The following is a 25737-nucleotide window of genomic DNA, read 5'->3' on the forward strand; positions in this document are numbered from 1 at the left end:
GGGACAAAACATCTCCATGGGTTTGAGTATTTTGTTGGTCTTCCCTGTTTATTGCTGTTAAGGACTTTTTACTACTAGAGACTCCTGCTGTTACCAAGTTCACCAAAGTTGTTACTAATATTCTTCCCCTTTCCCATCATTTCTCAAGGCCAAGAGAAAAACAGAAAGATAGGGCTGAGACACTACAGGAGTGTTTTAAGTTAACTGCATAATTTAATAAATATACCTGAAATAATTCTCTGCTATAAAAAATAATGCAATAACTTCTGAAGTAATCTTTCAAAATATCACATCACGGAGATGTTACACAACTAGTATGTTTGCCCTACTCAATACTACCCATGTCCTTACACTTGAATTCCTTCTCTCCAAGTCACTTCATCCCAATAAGCCTTCAAATCTATTGTCTTTTAAAATTTTTTTTAAATTACTGGCATCTTTAGGGTAGAAAAATCTCAAATTAGAATACTTTAAGAGGACATACTTATGGTTGAAAACTATAAAACAGTAGTGGATTAAACATGCACAATTATCTGTCTTTTCTCCCAGAGCTTGAGGTGTAGATACAGTGCTAGAGGGATTAGAGGGCAAACAGGACAAAGCTAGGCTTGGGGATCTGCTGGACAGATGCTCAACGTAATCAAGTGCCAAGGCAGACAGATGAGGGTGCGTGATGAGAAATCAGGGAAGGCAGCTAACCATGAGGTCCAAGGCGTAGAAAAGAAGAATGTGGAGCCAAGAGAGGGACCTATCAGGTTGGGGAAAAAAGGTTGGGGTCAGCCATTAAAAGGAGTGCTCACAGGAGCAGATGCCCAAGGTGAAGGGTTAAAGGAAAATGCACTGTGTAGAGTATGTTAAAAGATCTAATTTTATTTATATATGCTTGTAAGTGTATGGAGAATGTCATACTGTGAAAAGGAGAAGGATCCTTCTAAAACTGTAACTCGAAGAAACTATTCCTGGATGCAAAAGAGAAATTTATTCTTCCTTAGCTATGAGAGCCAAGTTACCTCAAGATTTTCTGTAAGGAAAAACAAATGCAATTAAATAATATGTAACACTAAATACAAACCTTATATGGTGAAGGTTCAATTCTTTCTCCGAATAACACCTGACCAAGATTTTCAGATGGACGTTTTCCTTCAGATGCTTGGCAAAAATCAAACCTGGGGAAAAGAAGATTTAAGTTTTTAAACATAAAAACAAACAATGAAATAACAAACACCTAGGCAATCTTGAGGGCAGATTAGGCACTGATCATTACATCACAACCAACAGATGAGTAAGAAATATATTTATACTCCAAGTTCCATGTACATCACCCCCCTGAAAAAAACTCCCCAAACATCTGAAAATTATGCCTTAGAATGTTTGATTTCTAAATTTATTGAGATGTAAATCATAAAACTTTTTAAACTGATACATTATAATTTATTTTTGTTCATTCCTATTTTTTTGTGTGTGACAGAGACAGAGAGATAGAGAGAGGGATAGATAGGGACAGACAGACAGGAAGGGAGAGAGATGAGAAGCATCAATTCTTCATTGTAGCACTTTAGTTGTTCATTGATTGCTTTCTCATATGTGCCTTGACCAGGGGGCTACAGCAGAGAGAGTGACCCCTTGCTCATGCCAGCGACCTTGGGCTTAAGCTGGTGAACTTTGCTCAAACCAGATGAGCCCACACTCAAGCCGGCGACTTCAGGGTTTCGAACCTCGGTCCTCTGCATCCCAGTCCGACGCTCTATCCACTGAGCCACTGTCTGGTCAGGCTGAAGTTTTAAAGTGATTTACATTCTTATTCTCTAAGTGAATTTTACATAACATTTCCATTTGTTATACCCTCCTAATCCAAATCTTTAGTATTAATGACAGTCCAGGAATATGTGTCAATTTTCCCTGGGTTTTAATCTCATCCTGATATACTGGCCAACACATCCCACTACAAGAAGCATGGCTAGGCTAGGCTAGACAGACACCCTGAAAATGAAGTGGTGGAAAAGTCATCATCAGTCAGCTGTAAGCTTCTCTCTGTGTTGTAATTCCTCTGTATTACTAACTAGATTTTAATAAAGTTTTGTTTAAACATTACAGCCTACTTTCAGCTTTGCTATTAAAAAACTAAGAGACAGCTCTGTGTGCACACTAGAATTATATGAGCATACCTGAGACCAGCAGTGATGGCTATGAATTAGATTCTAAGGGGAAGATGAATCTCAGGTGATAAAAATTGAAACTAGGCCTGACCTGTGGTGGTGCAGTGGATAAAGCGGTGGACTTGGAACACTGAAATCGCTGGTTCAAAACCCTGGGCTTACCTGGTCAAGGCATATGAGAGAAGCAACTACGAGTTAATCATTCCTGTGTCTTGCCCCTTCCTTCCCCCCCCCCTCAGAATCAGTAAATAAAATCTTAAAACAATAACTAGCACTGGGAAGGCCCCAAATGAAGACTCCATATACTGGCTGTAAGAGATCCATTGAGTTTTCTCAGGAATATCCACAAAAATTTAAGGAGAGATGTTAGTTTATGTAATAAAACAAACAAAATGTAGAAAAAACATTTAGGTCTCCAATAGTTTAAAATAAATTATGGTTAACCTATTCATAAATTTTGTACTCTTGTCTTATACTGTACATATTTAAGTTTATAAATTCTTTCCTTTTTAAAAAATTTTTATTTAGTGAGAGGCAGGAGGCAGAGACAGACTCCCACATGCACCCCAACCAGGATCCACTGGGCAAGCCCCCTACAGGGCAATCAATGCTCTGCCCATCTGGGGCTGCTGTGTGAGGTGCCTGAGGTGAGGCCATGGAGCCATTCTTAGCACCCCACGCCAAATTGGGCTAAATTGTTCGAACCATTCAAGCCATGCTGCAGGAGGAGAAGAGAGGTAGAGAGAGAGAGAAAGATAAAGAGGGAGAGAGAGAGAGGAGGAGAGGGAGGGATGGAGAAGCAGATGGTCGCTTATCCAGTGTGCCCTGACCAGGAATCAAACCTGGATATCCACACGCTGGGCTGACGTTCTACCACTGAGCCAACCAACCAGGGCAGTTTATGAATTCTTATAGTCTTACTTTATTGTGCATGCTTTTTTCCTACAATAAACAAGTATTTATTTTTCAAAACTCTTAGGTACCTGAGAAATTTAGAAGCCAACTAAAATTTAAGAACGATGTTTTACACCTCACCTGGTACATAGTGGTCAAATGAATAAAGATATTTGTGCAGCATTTTTATAATATAAAAAATGGAAATAATCAAATGTTCAGAAATAGAGAATTAGTGAAATAAATCATACATGAACTATATACAGTCTCTACAAAGGATTAATAAACAGCTACAAAAAAGACTGAGGTAGTCGTGTATTAACATGAAAAGATGCCACACAGATTTAATTCGGTGAGAAAAACAAAGGTACAAATGAAATATAACAGTATGAATCTATTTTGTCTAAAATGTTTAGAGGTTATGTACATTATAATATGCAGAGAAAAAAATGTGGATGAGCAGACATTAAAGTAATTCTGGGGCACTTAAGCATTTTTTTAAAAAATGTATGTAGTTTTTTTTATTATTGAAAAATTTAAAGAAAACAAAATGGCTTTTTGTCCAGTCAGATGAACAAGGAAATCTATTGCGTTAGTTGGTGCTTCTGCTGTTTTGCAGTGACATAAAAACATCCCATTTTACATTTTAGTAATAAAGAATACCCATTTAAAAAATGTTTTCAGGCCCTGTACACTTTAAAAAGCATGTGAATTTAGCCATCACAATAGAGAAAATAAAAGTTCTAACTGTAAAAAATTCTTATGAGTTACATAACATTTCATATAAAAACCAAGCTGAAAAGCTTACGCTGTATATTCATAAGGAAGAACAGATTCCACTGAGTCAAGCCTGTTCACGAACAGCTCTATTTCAGCCTGAAAATAAGGAAACAAAGAATTAGAATATAAATAACTGAAGATCAAAACTTAAGTCATAATGAGAATTTTTAAAATTTGTTATTTACTGATTTGAGAGAGAGAGAGAAAAATCAATTTGTTGTTCCACTTGGTTATGCACTCACTGGTTGATTCCTGTATGTGCCCTGACTGGGGATGGAACCTGCAACCTTGGTGTACTGGGACGACGCTCTAACCAACTGAACTACTTGGCCAAGGCTAAATCATGTTTAGAATTTTAAAAAATTTGAGATGTTTGAAACGTGAAATTTTATGATATCTACCCCACTTTAAATAATTCTCTTATAAAACCATTTACTGAGTGGAATTTATATGATTTTAAATTGCACCAAAATAATTCTTAGAGGTGCAATGTCTCCAATATTTTCTAAATGATTTTTAAGTTCTAAAATTTCTAAAAAATAAAATGTTTTAACTAAATCATTTATCACATCAATATAGATGTTATTTTTAAAAACTGGTTTTCAAAATCAATACTTCATTCTGTAGCACAAAAATAATTTTTATTCTTTAAGTGATTTTTTAAAACATTTTTATCACAATCAAGACATATTTCCAAGTAGATAAAAAAAATTCTAGATCAACTATACCAGAAATATAATCCTATGCACTTGTGTATTCTTAAGCAGACAGGAGATGCACAATGGCAACAGGGGCTAACTTTGGAGAGCTACTCTGATCAATTTGAGAATGCTTAACTACATGGTAGTAACAAAGAAATCTACAAGACAAGATCCAGTTCAACAGTGAGGGAGGGAGAGAAAAGCTGTCTCAGCTTCCTAGGAAGCACAGGCTAATTTCAAGCTATACCTTCCTACTGAAGCTCCGAAAATTTCTCCAAGGTGTATTTCAGGGTTTTTTCCCACAGAACCCGAAACACATCCCCACTCTCTCAGTACAGGCTGCTATTCATGACAGAACTCTTTAGTTCAGGGGTCCCCAAACTACAGCCCGCGGGCCACATGTGGCCCCCTGAGGCCCCCTGAGGCCATTTATCCGGCCCTCACCGCACTTCTGGAAGGGGCACCTGTTTCATTGGTGGTCAGTGACAGGAGCATAGTTCCCATTGAAACACTGGTCAGTTTGTTGATTTAAATTTACTTGTTCTTTATTTTAAATATTGTATTTGTTCCCGTTTTGTTTTTTTACTTAAAAATAAGATATGTGCAGTGCGCATAGGGATTTGTTCATAGTTTTTGTTATACTCCGGCCCTCCAACGGTTTGAGGGACAGAGAACTGGCCCCCTATGTAAAGTTTGGGGACCCCTGCTTTAGTTGAAGAAGCTAGTAAGTAATCTGTGTGCTAACCAAAAACAACGGAAGAGCTGTTTACTTGGGAGGAGTTCTTTTTATTCAGTTAGCCCACTATGACTGCCTCTGAAGTCCATGAGCATGAGACTCCAGTAATGACATAAAGCCACATTTGTCATTTTGATCTCCTTCACAAGTACTGTCAGCCATCCTCTATACTTGTTAACATCCCAAAGCAAGACAAGATGTTTGATGTACAACAAACAAAACACTGTGGTGAGAAAAGGAACAAAACATCACAGGCAAGAGTACAGACTCCTGGGCCAGTATGCCTGGGTTCAAATTCCAGTTCCACCACACTACTACTAGTGTGACTTTGGTCAAGTTATTTAACAATCTCAGTTTCCTCGTGGGTGCTTCAGTTTCTTTATCTGCAAAATGGGGATAACAGTATTTACCTCACAGGGTATTGATGACTTAACACTTATGAAGTACTTCATAAATAAATAAAACCAAATAAATTCTGATATTCAGAATCAGGAATGCCTAAACTGCAATGCTTATCCAATATTCATGCTCATTCAATATTCATGTTTTAAGATGGAAGACATTAGCCAGCATAGTACTGAAAACAGTATCATATGCAACTCCTAAAATCCTACTCAAATAATGACAACTCAATAGCAACACTAGTTCAAGAACACAAAGAAAATGTGTCTCTACATTATAATTTAATACTACTGAACACTACACTTAAAAATGATTAAAATGATAAATTTTTTATTTACTACAATAAAAAATTTGAAGAAAAAAAAGATAAGTATTACAACATACCTAAATAATGCAAATATATTAACTGTTGTGAAGGCAAATTTTCAGTTGATGGCCTACTCTTAAAAGTAATGTTCACTAATTATAATTTTCACTGCTATGAAGATATACATCAGAATCAAATGCTCTGTGTATCTTAATGAAAAAAGGAAAGGTCCCTATAAGCTCATCCAGTTAACATCTCTAGATTTCTTTCTAGAAAAGCATGTTGCTATTATATGCTACACAACTATATACATCTTGAGTTTCAAAATCTGGAGAACTACATTTTCACCACACAAGCTAGATCTCGGTGCTACAATTAAATATATTCCTTATTCTCAACTTTGTTCAGTATAAATTGAGTAAGAACAGGGACTTTGAGCTAGGCTGCCTGGGTTTAAATTCTCATTCTGGGCCCTGGCTAGATGGCTCACTGGATAAACCGTCATCCCAGCACACTGAGGTCATGAGTTTGACTCCCAGTCAGGGCATGTAAGAGAAGCAACCAATTAATGTACAACTAAATAGAACTGAACAAAAAAACAAGTTGATGCTTCTCTCTCTCTCTCTCTCTCTCTCTCTCTCTCTCTCTTCCTTCTCCTCGCCCTCTCTCTCTTCCTCTATCTGTCTCTCTCACATCAATGGAGAAATTTAAAAATAAAATCTGGCTTCAACATTTACTAGCTATGTGATCTAGGCAAGTTTCTTTACTTCTCTGTGCATCAGTTTTCTCAGTTGTAGAATAAAAGTAATATTAATACATGCTTCAAGTGTTTTTTCAGAAGATTCAAGAACAGTTCCTGGCACAATGTACTACTATATAAATATTTACTATTATGCAGCAATGTCCAATAGAACTTTAAGCAATGCTGGAAATATTCATCTGTACTTCAAATATATTAGTAGGCAGTAGCCACACAAGGCTATATTGGCCACTTAAAATGTAGTTAGAGTGGCTGAAGAATTGAAATTAAAAGTTAATTTTACTTATAGTCAGTCATAGAAGGCTAATGGCTACTGTATTATCATAGTAACAGAAAAGCATAAAATGCTGCTTAGTACCTCTTCATACACTTAACTTTTACTCTAGTCACTACAATCTTTCCTTTACCTGGAAAAATAACTCTGATGTTAGTCTATCCTAGGAGTTATCAATATTTCAGGCACTGCAGGACCTGCAGTTTCTGCTATTAAGTGCAAAAGCAGTCATAAACAATACATAAGTAAATAAGGATGGCTGTAGCCCCATTAAATCCTATTTATGGGTCCTCTTAGCTTGAGGACCCTACAAAAATAGGCACCAACCTGTGTTGAACTAGTCCATCCTTGACTGCAGCTTTCTAGGTAATTTTCAATGTTCTTTAAATTCACATCTTAGAGAACCTAAAACAGGGCACTAGGTTCAAAGAACTGATACTATGTTAAAAATATCAGGACATTGTTCAAGGGTATATAAACTAGGGTAAAAGTTTCTTCCATTTCTACCCGATAAGAATTTTTGCTTAGTCTATGACGTTTTCTCTGAAGTTTCATGGGACATATTCTAGCTATAGAATTATTAAACTGAGAGAAAACCCTATTCTCATTTCCTGACTTCTCTCACATCTCTGATTCTTCATCTTTCAAAATGGAAAGGTCTTGCTTTTGAATTGTCTACCTCCTTGATCATGCCAGTTGCTTTTCTCAAGACCTTGTTCTATTCTCATACCCTTCTTAAAAGGTACGTCACTAAGAATTACTGGCAAAATTCAAGGGTTAAACAATAAAGTTTCAGATAGATAGATAGAACAACATTGTTACTTTTCATTAGCCTTACTGTCCATAAGCATAATTCTTCAATGACACTCTTCATCTTTCCTATGGTTCTATAACTAATAGCTTAGAATTCATCATCTGAAAAACAGAATTGTTTTTCTTCAAATATATTTTCTTAACCTGTCTAAGACTAAATTAACTTACCAATTTTTACTCTCTCATATAACTTAAAGATAACTTCTGGAAATGTATGCCCTTGGTTTTATATTACACATAGAGGAGTTTAATACTGTGAAACATTTCATGTTCATTCTATGCTAAGATCCAAATTAGCCTCAAGCACCTCTCCTCAAAGTCTGTTTTCCCTACTGATTTTATTCTCTATACCACTCTGCCTGTAAGCCAACCCATACCACTTTAAATTCCAATTTAACCTTTAAAAACAAAATCTTGTCACACTGGCTGAATAGCTTGATTGGGTAGAGCATTGTACTGAAGCACAAAGGTTGCCTGTTCGATCCCCAGTTAGGGCACATACAGGAATGGATCCATGCTCCTGTTTCTCTCTCTCTCTCTCTCTCTCTCTCTCTCTCTGCCTTCCTCTCTTGCTTAAATGAATAAAATGTTAAAGAAAATTGTTTTAATTAAAATAAAATCTTGTCAAAACTTCAGAAATCAAACTCACTAGCTCTAAGTCTCCTGCAAGTTTTTGAATGATAACTCTATAACCCAGGAAAATTTCTCTTCCAGAAACCATGCTAATCTTCTGCTTATAAAATTTAGTGTAGTTTTAACTGATAATTCCCATACTTACTCCATTTTAGTCAATAGCTCAAAGGCCCATAAACCTTTACTCACCCTATTTTGTTATTTGCACATTATTAGCTTTCAGCCATCTTCTTGGCATTTTATCTAATATCAAATCCCCACTAAATTTACTTTATCTGCTAACTTCTCCTGATCTGATGAAGCAGCTTCACCTAAATAACAAAGGTGTTAATGTCACCTAACAAGCATATGTTTTAGTCTTGTTTTGTGATTTATAAAATGACTACAAGCCATCAGGACTGTCCACAAAATTTTTCAAAATATCAAAGTCCAAAAAATAATTCTTCTCAAAGAACTTTCACCTAGAAACAAAATTAATTTTAAAACACACATAAATATCAGGAACACAACCTCAGTTTGGAGGTAGCATTGCATCAGACAGCTGGACTCATCTCATATCCTAAGTCTATTCTTTTTCCCCAGTGTTTTATTTATTTTTATTAATTTTAATTTATTGTGTTTACATGGATTCAAGTATCCCACTCAATATAACACCCTCACCTCCCACCCACATGTCCCCCATTATACTCCCTTTGCCCCCCCTCCTCCTAACTCTCTCCTTCCCTTTCCTCTGGGATTTGCTGTCCTGTTATCTGTATCTATGACACTAGACCACCAACTTACACCATTCACAAAAATAAACTCAAAATGGATAAAAGACTTAAATGTAAGTCGCAAAACCATAAACATCTAGAAGAAAACATAGGCAGTAAACTCTCAAATCCTAAATCTATTCTTAATATGAACTCTTAAGCAAGCAATAATTTTGAATGGGATAAATATAAAAGGTAATAACAAAATAGAAAGTAACAATAAAGTTGCTCCTCAGTTGGTGTGCAATAACTATAAGTTAAATGACTAAATAAGTGTAGCTATTACCTTAGAGAAATTGGACATTCCTGAAACTGAATACTTATTAGTATAAGAATAACCCTGAGGGTTTCTGTGAGAGGCCCTCACTCTTCTTCCATTAAAAAACACTAAGACAAAAAAATAAAGGAGTAAACTTAACCAAGGAGACTAAAGATTTGTACTCGGAAAATTACAAAGCATTGATAAAAGAAATCAAGGAAGATACAAACAAGTGGAAGCATATACCGTGCTCATGGTTAGGAAGAATAAACATCATTAAAATGTCTGTATTTCCCAAAGCAATCTATAAATTCAATGCAATACCAATTAAAATACCAATGACATACTTCAAAGATATAGATCACATATCCCAAAAATTTATATGGAACCAAAAAAGAACACGAATAGCCTCAGCAATCTTAAAAAAGAAGCCTAAAGTGGGAGGTATCACACTTCCAGATATCAAGTTATATACTACAAGGCCATTGTACTCAAAACAGCCTGGTACTGGCATAAGAACAGGCATATAGATCAATGGAACAGAACAGAGAACCCAGAAATAAACCCACAGTTCTATGGACAACTGATATTTGACAAAGGAGGTAAGGAAATACAATGGAGTAAAGACAGTCTCTTTAACAAATGGTGTTGGGAAAATCGGACAGCTACCTGCAAAAAAATGAAACTAGAACACCAGCTTACACCACTCACAAAAATAAACTCAAAATGGATAAAAGACTTAAATGTAGGCCGTGAAACCATAAGCATCTTAGAAGAAAACATAGGCAGTAAGCTCTCCGACATCTCTCGGAGCAATATATTTGCTGATTTATCTCCACGGGCAAGTGAAATAAAAGACAGGATAAACAAATGGGACTATATCAAACTAAAAAGCTTTTGCATAGCTAAAGACAATAAGAACAGAATAAAAAGACAAACTACACAATGGGAGAACATATTTGACAATACTTCTGATAAGGGGTTAATAACCAAAATTTATAAAGAACTTGTAAATCTCAACACCAGGAAGACAGACAATCCAATCAAAAAATGGGAAAAAGAAATGAATAGACACTTCTCCAAAGAGGACATACAGATGGCCAATAGGCATATGAAAAAATGCTCAACATCATTAATCATTAGAGAAATGCAAATTAAAACCACAATGAGATATCACCTCACACCAGTCAGAATGGTGCTCATCAACAAAACAACACAGAATAAGTGCTGGCGAGGATGTGGAAAAAAGGGAACCCTCCTGCACTGCTGGTGGGAATGCAGACTGGTACAGCCTCTGTGAAAAACAGTATGGAGATTCCTCAAAAAATTGAAAATCGAACTGCCTTTTGACCCAGCCACCCCCCTTTTAGGAATATACCCCAAGGACACCATAGAACGGTTCCAGAAGGAGAAATGCACCCCCATGTTTATAGCAGCATTGTTCACAATAGCGAAGATCTGGAAACAGCCCAAGTGTCCATCAGAGGACGAGTGGATTAAAAAGCTTTGGTAATATATTCTATGGAATACTACTCAGCCATAAGAAATGATGACATCGGATCATTTACAGTAACATGGATGGACCTTGATAACATTATACGGAGTGAAATGAGTAAATCAGAAAAAACTAAGAACTATATGAACCCATACATAGATGGGACATAAAAATGAGACTCAGAGACATGAACAAGAATGTGATGGCAACAGAGGTAGGGGGTGGGGGGCTGGAGGGGAGCGAGGAAGGAGAGAGGGGGTGGGGGAGGGGAGGGGCACAAAGAAAACCAGATAGAAAGTGACAGAAGACAATTTGAATTTGGGTGAGGGGTATACAGCATAATCAAATGTCAAAATAATCTGGAGATGTTTTCTCTCAACATATGTACCCTGATTTATCAATGTCACTGCATTAAATTTAATAAAAATAAATAAATAAAAAGCAATCTAAAAAAATCCCACTAAGACAGTATGCTTTTTGATCTACTTTTTTTGCCTATTCATTACTGTCTTCTTTGCTGTAAGTCTAGGGAAGAGGAAAATAATTATCAAGCAAAATTCTCACAATAACCTTTTGAGCTAGGGATTACTTGCTCTACTTTAAGACAAAGAAATAAGTTCAAAAACTGGACGGCAGCCTTAAAAAAAGTAAACTCAACAGTTATTACCATCACCTTTAATTTCTGCTGCTCTCAGTCCTCCACTTTCCTTCCTTCTGATCTCTTCTGATACTTTCTCACACTTACTTATATAGTAAAGTTTGACTATCACAGATATCACCACTAAATTATGGACCTTCTTCTGTTGTTCAGCAAACTAATTAAAACACATCTTGGACATTCAGTTCATCTTGGCTATTTTTGCAGCACTTTCATTCATTCTTCCTTTTTTTAAATGTAAAAATCTGAAAACTTAAGAATTATCAGGCCCCAGAAGGGAAGCCCAGTTGACTAGAGCATTGTCCCTAATATACTAAAGTTGTGAGTTCTATTCCCAGTCAGGGGACATACAAGAATCAATCAATGAATGCGTAAATAAATGGAACAACAAATCAGTATTTCTATCTCTCTTTCTCCCCCTTTCTCTCTCTGCATAATCAATTTTAAAAATGTAAGTTAAAAAAATTATCTCAAAAAACGCAAATTACAAGTAATAATACCTTTAACATAAAATAGACAACTTACATTTGTAAAAATGCTATAGTCAAACAAAGAAATGTCAAAAGTATTATAAGAATGTGATCCTCATAAGGCAATAGAGAAAATGTTAAAAATTGAGAGAAAGGAGAAAAGAAATGAGATGCTAATGAGTTTGTGGTTTTGATGAAGGGCAAAGATACACTACAGACATCATGACATCCATCTAAAAAATATAAATACATACACAGATAAAACAGGGGAAAACATAAACAACCGTTGGCTCTAGGGGTCTAGGTGGATACACAGATAACCATAATACTAATCTTTCATCTCTCTCTCTTTTTTTTTAGGATAGAGGAGGGGCGACAGTGAGCTGACTACTGCATGCCCCACACAGGGATCCACCTGGCAACCTTCTGAGATTGATGGATGAGTATCAAGCTATTTTTAGCGCCTGAGGCTGATGTGCTCCAAAGGAGCTATCCTCAGTGCCCGAGGCCACACTAAAACCAATCAAACTGGCTGCAGGAGGGGAAGAGGGAGAGAAGGGGACAAGGGGGTGGAGAAGTAGATGGTTGCCTCTCCAGTGTACCCTGACATGGAATCAAACCCAGGACGTCCAAATACCAGGCCGACATTCTATCCACTGAGCTATCAGCCAGTGCCTCATTTTTTTAATTTCTATTTTTGACAAAGGCAAAGAGAGACAGAGACAGAGATAGACAGGAAGGGAGAGAGATGAGAAGCATCAATTCTTCATTGCAGCACCTTGGTTGTTCATTGATTGCTTTCTCATATGTACCTTGACTGGGGGGCTCCAGTAGAGTGAGTGACCCCTTGCTCAAGCCAGCAACCCTGCATTCAAACTGTTGAGCCTACACTCAAGTCGGATGAACCTGCACTCAAGCCAGCAACCTCCAGGTTTTGAACCTAGGTCCTCTGGGTCCTCTGCGTCCCTGTCCGATGCTCTATCCCCTGCACCACCAACTGGTCAGGCACCTGAACTTTTTTGAATTTTGAAAATTGTCATAATTAAAAAGTTGGGAAAAGAAAAGCTTTAAAGTTGAAAGCAGACTTTTAGTCTATTATCAAGTGATGGAAACCAAATCAAAGCAGTAAGAATAAAGACGAAAGAGTAAAATTTAGTGTGGAAAAATGTTGAAGAAGTAGGGAAGATGACTTCAAAAGAAGTATTAGTAGGGGGAAATTGTAGAATTTGCAATGTATGTGAAAACTGACGAACGTAAACAACAAATTCTGAAAAACCATAAAAAATTCATCTAATCAACACATTTAATACCCACAATGTCCTGTACTAATAAAAAAAAGTATGAGTAATATAGCACAAAATATATCAGTACTTGCCTTAAAAAGTTTTATAATCCAGATGGGGAGACAAAGCACACATTCAAGAAGTAAAAGAAAAGGTGATCAAGTTATTATACTATGTTGTATAGGATTTAATTTTCTTACTAAAACAGCAATGTCCCATAAGAGGACAATATTTGATTCATTTTAAGGCCACTTGCCTCTCTAAACTTGTTTATTCCTCATCCAGAAGTTAAGTTCATCTTCTTTGGGAAATTTGCCTTAAATAGAGAGAGCCAGGTCCAAAATATTACTGACATAACTTGAAAGAGCCTTAGGGTTGCTTAATACTTCACAATCCTGCTTTCAAAACATCCCAAACTGAATTATTACAAGCATGTAAAGTTGTTAGAACAGTAAATATTTTAAGGAAGTTACAGATAATTCCTAAAATCTAACACCTAATTACAATCCACCTTAGAACTTTGTAATGGAAATAGTTTGGTTTAATTTAGAGTCTTATGGTCTCCCTTTTAAATCCTCCTCCTTCCAAATGTATGATTTTATTTCTACTCCTGATCTGTCCATTTTATGTCTGATCCCAGCTTTGGTCACAACTACACTCTTATTTGGTTACCTTAAGGCCATGACACAGAACTGCATTTTTTTTTTATTTCCTTGTTCCTTTGTTTCTGCTTTTATTACATCTGACCTGATTGCAATCACATCTGTCGCACCCCTACAATGAGTTTTCAAGGTAGAAAGACACCCCAGTGAAGAAATCTGACTCTGTACATGGATCAAAGCAAGTGACTAGTGACAAAAAGTTTTGAGATACCAAGGCAGAACCACCAAAAAGAAAAAACTATAAAAGCTTCCACTGTTAAATACTGAAGAGGTATTTACAGTGGCAAAAATTCTGAAAAGGCAACTCTTAAATCAGACAATAATGGTGGAACACACACAGATGTTCACGAGCTTTGAGTTATCTGACCAGCAATTCCCAGAAGCTGATCTCCTAGATACTAAGGTTTTTTCTCTTTTCACCCCACTGAAAAATAAAATTTCAATTTTAGACTCTACTAAAGAAAAGAATAAATATAAAATCTGACTACTTAAAGATTACATAGGTAAAGAGTTTTTGTTGATAACTGTATTAATTGTGGCAGTCCTGGAGTATAAGCAGCCAGCAATCTCAGCGTGGAGATCAAGCAGTACCTCAACATGGTGAAGAGTCCACACTTCAGGTTCAGACACTCCTAGGTTTGCACCCTGGCTTCACTACTTACTAGCTGTGTATATTCTGAGAGCTATGAGAGTTACTATGTCTTACCCAGGTTCAGTTTCCCATCTAAAAATCACAGGGTTGTTCTGAGGATTAATGATATCGTTATCATTATTATTAGAAAAGGGCAATAAATAGGTTTGAAAGCTGAGAATAACAAGAGCAAAAACAAACAAACAAAAACCACATATTTCCTCCAAAGCCTTTCATGGATATTTAGTTAAATTTTAATGGCAACGGAGAATCACCTTGTAGAATACACATAAAGTGGCTACAATTAATAACACTTACTGAGATGAAATTAATAGAAAATTGCAAAGAATAAGAACTGGGCTCTAAGGCTGACAGCATAGACCAGTCTCTAGATCTTGGTTGTGTCTGTGTGAGTATGTTGAGGGTATGGGGTGTGGAGCTCATGTCTGGGGTTTTGTTTCAGATGGTCAAGTACAGGCCTTTGGAGGAATTTCCCTTTGTGGAAAGCCAAAAGCCGCAGTACATTATTTTATCTACAATATATTGACCTTGCTTGCTTTTAGATCCTAGCTCTCAGATCCACCATAATAAACAATCAGTTTTAAAATAATTATATTCAAACTTTTATTTATGAAGGCAAACTTTCTAACTCAGCTCCATGTACTTTTTTACCAGAAGAAAAGAACAATTGTTGGAATGTGAATTTATCATAATCAGACTTATTCTTTCTAGTGCCTGATTTCATTTTGAAACAGTATTAGTAACTTCTACACACTGATTAGTTTCCAGAAGCTAAGAATTAATGCTATAATTCCAGAGAAAACTATGAGAACATGAAACTGAATATCAATGAATAAATATGTCAATTATATTAACATAAATAACATAGATTACATTTCTTTAGATATTTCAAAATCTTCAAACTATTTCTACAAATTAAAACAGGTAGATATACATTCATACTCATGTCTGTTCAGATTAACATTTAAAACTGTTTTCTTAAATTTGATTTATTCCATATTTATGCCTCCAAAATAGTAGACATACCATTTAGTAAAAGCTTCTAAAAATAACTATCAAGAAAGGAAGTTTAAAAGTACGCTTGTGATTAAACTTCCTTTTTATCAAAATGTTACTTAGTTCATTTAAACATTCCTTTTTTAAAAAATCCACCACTGAACATATTTGGTCACTTTTTCTTACTGTACAGGAAAGAAAACCTTAATTTCTCCTCTAAGAATATGATCTGTACATCAAATAGTAAAAGAGTGGCAGATGTTTGGAGAATTTGTTGTTAGGTCTGAATTCATGTTGACAAGCTAATAATTACTTGAAAGTTAAAAGCAGCAATGAACTGCTCACTAATCTTCAGCTACTAGCTATCATAATGCCACTCAGCACACTTGAGACTCAATCTAAAGCTAAACAGCATGTGGCAGCTAATTGAAATAGCCAAAACTTTTACAAAGTAGATTAGAACTGCACATTTTACCCCTGTGAAGATCTATTCACTTCTGATCAGAACATTATTCTACTTATTAGAGTCAACATATTGTTCCTTGATTTTAACAAAGTAAAATGGATTCTGGAGGAAAAAAAATACCATGGTTTAATTCTTTATTATTCTGGTTTCAAAAATGAACAAAATAAGGCAAATAAAACAATGAAAAAACAAGAAACCTCAATAGCAATAAGTAATGCTAAGTGAAATAAGCCAGTCAGAGACTTCACTCATATATGAATTAAATAATTGAACAAAAAACCAAAAAAACCTCATAGACACAAATAACAGTATGGTGATTACCAAAGAGGAAGGGGAGTAAGGGGAAGTAGAAGAGGGTAAAAGGAGAATAAATGGTGATGGTAGGAGTGCTGACTTGGGGTGGTGAACATACAATACAATACAGTTGATGTATTATAAAATTATATACCTGAAAGCTATATAATTTTATTAATCAATGTCACCCCAATAACTGTAATTAACAATGTTTGAGGTACCATCACACAGCTATTAAATTGATAAATAAAAATTTAAAAATATTGTGGAGACAGAATCATTTAACTAATGGCACTATAAATCAAGCCTATCTTAAAAGAACCCTGGCAATATTAAATAGAGCTATAAAATTGCTTCTTGCCTTTGACTAGAAGTAATTCTAGTAATTTTATTTTGGGGAATATGCAACTAATTCCTGTCTAATAATTCTAGCAAAGCTATTTATAATAGATAAAAACTGGAACCAATCTAAATGCCCTACAAGCAAGGAATGGTTAAGCAAACCATAGTATAGTAATAGAAAGAAATACTATATAGTCATTAAAAGCCAATAAGAATGTGCACTATTCAAATGTATGCACATGTAACAATAGCTAGCTAAAAGAAAAAAGCAAGCCACAGGACACAGGCACAGCATTTATGAATGCTAATAAAGATCATAAATCAGGAGTCGGAGCAATTGTGACAGAATTTCATGTTCACTGAACTTCTGTTTCTCAGCCACTAAATGGAACAAAAAATAGAGAAGCCTGACCTGTGGTGGCGCAGTGGATAAAATGTCGACCTGGAAATGCTGAGGTCGCTGGTTCGAAACCTTGGGCTTGCCTGGTCAAGGCACATATGGGAGTTGATGCTTCCAGCTCCTCCCCCCTTCTCTCTCTCTCTCTCCCTCTCTCTTGTCTCTCTCTCTCCTCTCTAAAAATGAATAAATTAAAAAAAAAAACCTAAAAAAAATATTGAGAGGAGAAAATGACGAAATCCTCAGGGTTCTTTTCACAGTCTCTCTCAATATACATAGTGAGTTAAAGGCAGGACATGAACTTGACAGTACATATAAAGACTAGACTACATACAGCCTGACCAGGCAGTGGCACAGTGGATAGAGTGTTGGCCTGGGACGCTGAGAACCCAGGTTCAAAACCTCCCATGTCACAGGCTTGAGCACGGGCTCATCCAGCTTAAGCGTGGGCTCACAGCTTGAGTGTGGGATTATAGACATGACCCGATGGTAGCCGGCTTGAGCCCAAAGGTCGCTAGCTTGAGCAAGGGGTCACTGGCTTGGCTGGCAGGCCCCCCTAAGGCACCTATCAGAAAGCAATCAATGAACTACTAAGGTACCCCAATTATAAGCTGAAGCTTCTCATCTCTCTCCCTTCCTGTCTATCTGTTTCTCTCTCTCTCTCTGTCTCTCTCCCCCCCGAAAAGACTATACTACATAAATCACATTAATGCTGAAGATATCCATACTTGTTTCATCTCTACACTTATATTTTATAGGATCACAATGATGATAAATATTGTACTTTTCCTCTAAAAAAATGCATAATATATTTGAAGAAGCAAATATCATTTTCTGAAGTCCATCTCAAATGTCATTTTCCTCCCTATAGTTTTTCCTGAAGACCCCAATCCACAGATGTTTTCTCATGTCTGCTTTAGACACTTTGGACACACATCTTCAATAACTTACCAGATCGCAATAATCTTTTCATAATAAGTCAGAGAGAGGGATAGACAGGGACAGACAGGAAGGGAGAGAGATGAGAAGCATCAATCATCAGTTTTTTTGTTTGTTTGTTTTTTCCATTTTTCTGAAGCCGGAAACAGGGAGAGACAGTCAGACTCCCGCATGCGCCCAACCGGGATCCACCCGGCACGCCCACCAGGGGCAACGCTCTGCCCACCAGGGGGCGATGCTCTGCCCATCCTGGGCGTCGCCATGTTGCGACCAGAGCCAGTCTAGCACCTGAGGCAGAGGCCACAGAGCCAACCCCAGCGCCCGGGCCATCTTTGCTCCAATGGAGCCTTGGCTGCGGGAGGGGAAGAGAGAGACAGAGAGGAAAGCGCGGCGGAGGGGTGGAGAAGCAAATGGGCGCTTCTCCTGTGTGCCCTGGCCGGGAATCGAACCCGGGTCCTCCGCACGCTAGGCCGACGCTCTACCGCTGAGCCAACCGGCCAGGGCAATCATCAGTTTTTTGTTGCAACACCTTAGTTGTTCATTGATTGCTTCCTCATATGTGCCTTGACCATGGGCCTTCAGCAGACCGAGTAACCCTTTGCTTGAGCCAGCGACCTTGGGTCCAAGCTGGTGACCTCGGGGTCTCAAACCTGGGTCTTCTGCATCCCAATCCGACGCTCTATCCACTGTGCCACCGCCTGGTCAGGCAATTGTTCATAAATTTATGTCCTTTACTTTGAGGTTTCCAGAAGACAGAGATACATCTTTTGTCTCTGAGGCACTACAAATTTAAACTTAAAGACCACATACTAGGTTTTAAAGGATGGTTACTAAAGTATTTAGTGGAAAAACCAGCGTGCTTGCGAGATTAGCTCTCCCTTCCACTTGAAGTACTATATTCTTTCAGTCAGAACTCCGAGTGAAAGCTTCTTGCACTACAAAGTATGGGAGTTAGTTTCAAGTGTTATTGACTTGAGTAAACCTTAACTTGAGTAAACCTTAAAGATCCTCAGACAGCCTGACTAGGTGGTGGCACAGTGGGTAGAGTGAGAGAGTGGGTGGGAGGTGGAGGACCCAGGTTCGAGACCCTGAAGTCTCCAGCTTCAGCGCAGGCTCATCTGGTTTGAGCAAGGCTCACCAGCTTGAGCCCAAGGTCGCTGGCTCCAGCAAGGGGTCACTCAGTCTGCTGTAGCCCTCCAGTCAAGACACATATGGGAAAGCAATCAATGAACAACTAAGATGTCCCAACGAAGAATTTATGCTTCTCATCTCTCTCCCTTCCTGTCTCTGTCCCTATCTGTCCCTCTCTCTGACTCTCTCTGTCACACACACACACACACACACACACACACACACAAAAGATCCTTAGACATTTTCAGAAACCCAAGTTTTTAAACAAACTGTAAAATGCTTTGAAATTTTTAATAGCTTCTTTAATGCCCTAAAATTAGCTCAATATTAATAGCTACAGTAAAGCCGGCAATAATAAAACAGGTTTTTTTAAAAATAAAACTTAGTAAAGAAACCTATTTATATAGATTGTAAAAGTTTGCTAAGTGATTATTTGAATTGTGAAATTATTAATGGTTTCAAAAAGATCCTCAAGCCCCAAATGTCAAGTTTTACCAACATAGAATAATTGTGTATGTGTATCATTATGCCCTATACCCAATAATCGAAAAGGAGTTTATTTTTACTTCTGTCTCCCTTGCTAGCAGTTAAACTGAAAACCTTGCAAGTTAAGGTCTTACAAGATCAGCGTTTTCAAGACTTGCACCAAGAAGAAAACGCCAGTTTCTGTCGTCTGCTCTCTTTAAGTTTTTAAAACAATCTCAGTGAAACTAAACAATGGAACCCTATATGTTTTGTTTATCAAAAAAAAAAAAAATTACACTTAAAAAGTACAAATTAGGCCCTGGCCGGTTGGCTCAGCGGTAGAGCGTTGGCCTAGCGTGCGGAGGACCCGGGTTCGATTCCCGGCCAGGGCACACAGGAGAAGCGCCCATTTGCTTCTCCACCCCTCCGCCGCGCCTTCCTCCCTGTCTCTCTCTTCCCCTCCCGCAGCCAAGGCTCCATTGGAGCAAAGATGGCCCGGGCGCTGGGGATGGCTCTGTGGCCTCCGCCCCAGGTGCTAGAGTGGCTCTGGTCGCAACATGGCGACGCCCAGGATGGGCAGAGCATCGCCCCCTGGTGGGCAGAGCGTCGCCCCCTGGTGGGCGTGCCGGGTGGATCCCGGTCGGGCGCATGCGGGAGTCTGTCTGACTGTCTCTCCCTGTTTCCAGCTTCAGAAATATAAAATAAAAAATAAAAAAAATAAAAAAATAAAAAAAAAAAAAAAGTACAAATTAACTGTTTCAACCACTACAGGAACTCTTGATTGATGCAGTTTACGCAGTTCAGAGTTATGTCCACAAGTAAGTAACTAGCTGCTAATCGTGAAGTTAAAATATCAAAGTCCTAGAAAACACAAGCTCTCATAACCAATCAAGAGTTCCAGCACAATAAAACAGGAAGCAACGAAAGAAAAGTTACTCGAAAACCTGGTCGTCCACTTGCCTGGAGTGCGTGACCCGCGGCTGTGAGCGAGCCCTCACTCGGATGCTAGCCGCTGACGTGCACGCACCCTACTCCCGGAGAGCGCCATACACACACGCCCCTGTTCCAGGAAAAGTGAATCCAGTCGCCGGTGCAACCTGGCGGGCCAGACGGGAGGCCAGCCTGAGGCCCAGAGTCTCCCAGAACCTAACCCCCTACAAGGGCCGTTTCAGAGTCCCCGACCGGACCCGCAGTCCCGTGTGCGGAATCCAGGAGACACTGATCCCACCCCACTGCTACGCCCCCTTCCCCTCGAACTCCAGTTTCTTTGGCAAAGCGAGGCTTTCCCTTCCGATACAGCACCCGGAGGTCCGCCAGGCCTCGCTCACCTTGCACTCCTCGCTCTTTTTTTCTTCTTCGCAGAAGTTAACCGGAGCCAGGCCGGGCAAGTAGAAAGCGGCGCCCCGACGCGGGCCCGGGGCCGCCCCCAGCAGGAGCAGCCACAGCAGCAACAACCGCCACCGAGGTGGAGACGACGCCGACAGCCTCGGGCTCATGGCGGCAGTTTTAGGAATAGAGCAGACAAGCCGAAGGGGTGAGAGGAGAATGAGGGGCGGGGAAGCTCGGAAACGACGACTAGGCCTCCCGAGCTGAGGTGGGCCCGCCCCGCGACGGACAGTTCCGGTTGCGCTAGGAGACACCGCGGATCCCGCAACAGAAACCGAACTGGACCTCGACAGAGCATGCGCAAAGCCGCCTGCACATGCTCAGTGAGAGCAGTCGCAAGCGACCCGAAGTTTCCCGGAGCGTGGAGGAAATCCACTTTCCACTTTTTCAGCTGCTCCAGCGCTCACGTTCCTATTCCAAATTACGATTTAGAGCTCCCTCGGGCACTGTGGAGCAGTCCTGCTGGCCGGCCAGCCTCGCTTGTTGCTTTGTCTCAATTTTCTTAAATATCTTGAAGTTTCCTCACTGTGCTACCCGCAGCTTGCCAACCCCTATCACACAGTTGGTGCTCCAGAGAGGACTTGCTCATGGAAGGTGGTGGAGTTGGTGGCTGGAAGAAGTTCGGGAAACATCTGGTTAGGAGCAGGAGCAGGAAACAAATGGGGAGGAATTAGCCATAAATCTATGCTCAAATAGCTGCTCAGAGGTATCTGCACAGACAGGTTCCACGCATTTGATGCGGCGCATTCCTGCGTAGGACAGTGATTGTACAGAACAAACAAGACGTCTTTAAGAGTGGGTGAAAAGAGGTGGGGAGTAAAACGGGAGTGGGCAAATAGAAGAAACTAGTGTTCACACTTTGCAAAGGAAGACATAGGCACACCCTAGAGCAGGGGTCGGGAACCTTTTTGGCTGAGAGAGCCATGAACGCCACATATTTTAAAATGTAATTCTGTGAGAGGCATACAACCACCCGCGTACATTATGCATTATCCAATAAAAATTTGGTGTTGTCCCAGAGGACAGCTGTGATTGGCTCCAGCCAACCGCAACCATGAACATGAGTGGTAGGAAAAGAATGGATTGTGATACATGAAAATGTTTTATATTTTTAACATTTTTTTTAATTACAGATTTGTCTGCAAGCCAGATGCAGCCATCAAAAGAGCCACTTCTTGCTCGCTAGCCATAGGTTCCTGACCTCTGACCTAGAGCTCAGTTTGGAAAGTAGTCCTAATGAAATAGAAATGCTCTATGATTGTCCAGAGTAAGTTTCTGTCACTTTTCCTATTGAAGTGATGTCCGTGTTTGTGCACATGTGTGAGCATTTTCTGAGTATTTTTCAAGTAGAAGTTTGATTTTGGTGACAGGAAGGCAATTCAGTTAAGCCTTAAGAGTTGAATAGAATACTCTGAAGAGTGCATCAACTTACTTGTATACAGCAAGGAATCATAACCCAGGGTACCACCAGCTTCAAATTCAGGAATGGGATTTTTCGCTAAATGGACAATTAAAAAAGTGTGGAGCCCCATGCAAACCTATCTAAATTACTGTGGGTGTTTCCACATTCTCCCCCCTTCCCGAAAGTTGATGACGTTCATTAAATTTTCAAAGGGTTCTATGACTCTGCAAAAAAGGTTAAGAACCATTGCTTAAACTGCAGAGTAATCAAAACAAGGAAAGATAAACTTTTAGTTGTAAAAGTCGTTTGCAGTAAGAGCTTCAGCTTTGGAACACTATGACCTAGTCATATGACCTTGAGCAAGTTAATCACTCAAGCCCCAAGCAGTAGAGAATTAGGAAGTAGAGAGAAAAGAATGCCCATCTTAAAGTCATTGTGAAGATTAAACAACAACAACAACAACAAAAAAAAACCAGCGAACACATTACTTGGCATAGAGGAATAGCAGCCATCTTTAATTTACAAGCCAGTCTAGCAATGGGAGAGTCACTTTCCATTCTCTCACTCAAGCAAATCAATTAACATACTGGTTAAATGTCTTTGGGCTAAGGAAAAGAATTTATAAAATTCTGTACTTGATGTCATGAAGATTTCCACTGTAAGAAAAGGTGTTCTCTCCATTTAGAAAAAAACAAGCCACAGGCCAGAACCAACAAAAGACTTATAATATTCTTAAATGTATGTTGAAACTTTGAATTAATTCCAGGCGGCTATTTCCACAATTATCTAGAAAATAGTCTACTGCCAGGTGCCACCACATCTTCCAAACTGTTGCGCACAACCAATCTGAAAGAGCAAATAGTTCTTCAGGACCCATCCCAGGACCTATACCAGAACTAGCCCCGCTTCACCTTCTCTTCCAGCAGTAGGCAAATCACAGCTCGCCAGCATCATGCGGCTCTTTGGCCCCTTGAATGTGGCCCTTCCACAAAATACCTCGTGCGGGCATAAAGGCCAGTTTAGGAGTACCCTAATTAAATTAATAACGTACCTACCTATATAGTTTAAAAAATTTGGCTCTCAAAAGAAATTTCAATCGTTGAACTGTTGATATTTGGCTTTGTTGACTAATGAGTTTGCAGACCACTGTTAGCCGTTTCATGTAGCCAATGTAAATTCCTTCGAAACAACTTACATCTTTCTTTCCAAGTTTGTATAAAAGCCCTACCAATCCCAGAACAGCAGGCATGTTTGTCTTCTCCATCTAAGGCCGCTGCTGGTGGTATGCCCCTGTACCTGGTCCTTTATCTGGTTAGCATATTGCTCAGTAAACTCTTTCTTTCAGAAAAGCTTTTCATGGCAAAAAAAAAAAAAAAAGTTAAATAGCCTCTGTAACTCCTCTTCTGCTTAACCCCTGGCATGCCAAATTACTCACCACTATTTGTAATTAGTGTCGTTATTGTTTATTGTCTCACTCCTTATGTATATGTAAACTCCATGGAGTAAGGATCTCATCTCTAGATCCTGTATCTCTACCTCCCCAGAACCTAGAGCAGGCTCTGGCATATAAAGAGGAGCAAGTAACCTGAGAACACTGCAGGACTGGTACTGGCCAGACCACAGAAAATCCAGGTCAGAATTTAGAATCATAGACTTCCAGCGCTGACATAAACCTCAGGCTTTCCAGACACGGTTACCCTCCTACTTTTACCGAGAAAAGGGGAGTGACTGTTACTCCAAGAGACCAAGCCCGCAGCGGCCTAAGAGTGCAAAGCGGTTCCCAACCTACTCCCCTCTAATCCCCACCGCCGCTGCAATCTTCCCCGCTCAGCATCAGCAAAAACCCGGAAAAGTGGAGTTTCCCCCAATAGAAATGGTTTCCTGACTTCTGACACATTCCGGCCCTAGCAATACGTTGACCGCGCATGCGCAAGGCTGGCCAGCCGCACTTAGCCAACTCCTACCCCGCGACCTTTTCCTGATTTCCGCCTCCAGAGTTCAGACACGTCATCCCGTGCGGCCCGCCTGATGGGAGGGGTGGAGAACGGGGCCTAACCGCCGGGCAGAGCGGATCCCTTACTTCCGGATCCGGCTTCTCGTGGAAACGCCTACCTCGGTATTCCCTTGGTTACCTGGTGCTGGTGTCTGCGCGATACCCAAGGCGTGATGTAAAGAGAACCCCCCCCCCGGAACCTCCTCAGGCACAAAATAGAATCCCCCTGCCTTATAGGTGCTTCCGCCCTGGGCGCTGTCAACTACAATAGAAATGCTAAGAATTCCAGTTACAAACTAGTAAGAAATGAAGTTTTCTTTCCATCTTCCGCTAGACTGTGATGCTTCAGTTTTCAAGGTACCAATGCTTCTGACTCAGCTGAATAACTTGAGGGATATGATTTTTTTTTTTTTTTTTTTTACTTTCCTCTGCTACAGATAATATTTGCTGGCTCCGATTTAAGACTCTTAATCTGGTGTGTGCTTTAACCACACTTCTCTGCCAAAGTAATTTGGACAGCCTGTTTTTCTGCGTTTTCCATGGCTTCTTTGTATTTATTCGCAAATAAAAATTCAGGATGCCCAGTTGAATTTTAATTTCAGATTAAAAATGAATCATTTTTTAGTATATGTTAAGTCCCAAATATTCCGTGGGCCATGCACGTATTTTACCTAGCAACCTCCTGCGTCAAGTTGCAGGAAGAGCAGTTACACTTTTAGTTGTATGCCTGTAAATGGACGGGCTTTCAAGATTTTCCAGAAGACAAAAATCACCTCATTGACCTTCAGTTTCTGATATAAAATTGTGGTAATCAAAAAGGACAAAAAGTGAGTCGTCCATAGTCCCCTTTCCTCCTAAAGATTGAAACTTGGAAATAAAACTGGCCCTGAATAACTGGCTGTAAACACAAGTATGGTAGTTCAGAGACAAGGTATGATAGATTTTCATAAGTTTTAAGATAAAAGAATGGTTCCCAGGACAAGACTTGATTTATAAGCCAAAGTAGGACCAGGAAAGGGATTTTTTTTTATATATAACAAAACCTGGTAAATGAGAGCCACAGAGGCAAACACTGGCGTGTTACTAAGGGAAGACAATGGCCTGGCCCAAAGACTCCACACCTTCAGCATTGTTGGTAGCTCTATGATGCAGATAGCATATTCAAGTCACATACAAACATACTATGGAGATGAAGATACTGAGAGTTTGGTTCCAGACCACTGCAATAAAGTGAATATT

The 25737-nt window shown here is 39.2% G+C and overlaps 1 protein-coding gene across 1 annotated transcript in view; it reads right to left on the reverse strand.

Moving 5' to 3' along the window:
• Positions 1–21232, reverse strand: part of TM9SF2 (transmembrane 9 superfamily member 2) — a 69395-nt gene extending 48163 nt beyond the window's left edge. The window contains exons 1-3 of the mRNA XM_066237322.1: positions 21046–21232; positions 3859–3926; positions 1073–1166 (exon numbers count right to left, since the gene is read on the reverse strand). Of these exons, the coding sequence (XP_066093419.1) occupies positions 1073–1166; positions 3859–3926; positions 21046–21213 (330 nt within the window). The 5' untranslated portion in view covers positions 21214–21232. The remainder of the gene's footprint in view (positions 1–1072; positions 1167–3858; positions 3927–21045) is intronic.
• Positions 21233–25737: the final 4505 nt, after the last annotated feature.

Source organism: Saccopteryx bilineata, chromosome 6 (assembly GCF_036850765.1).
Source record: "Saccopteryx bilineata isolate mSacBil1 chromosome 6, mSacBil1_pri_phased_curated, whole genome shotgun sequence".
NCBI classification, from domain to species: Eukaryota; Metazoa; Chordata; class Mammalia; order Chiroptera; family Emballonuridae; genus Saccopteryx; species Saccopteryx bilineata.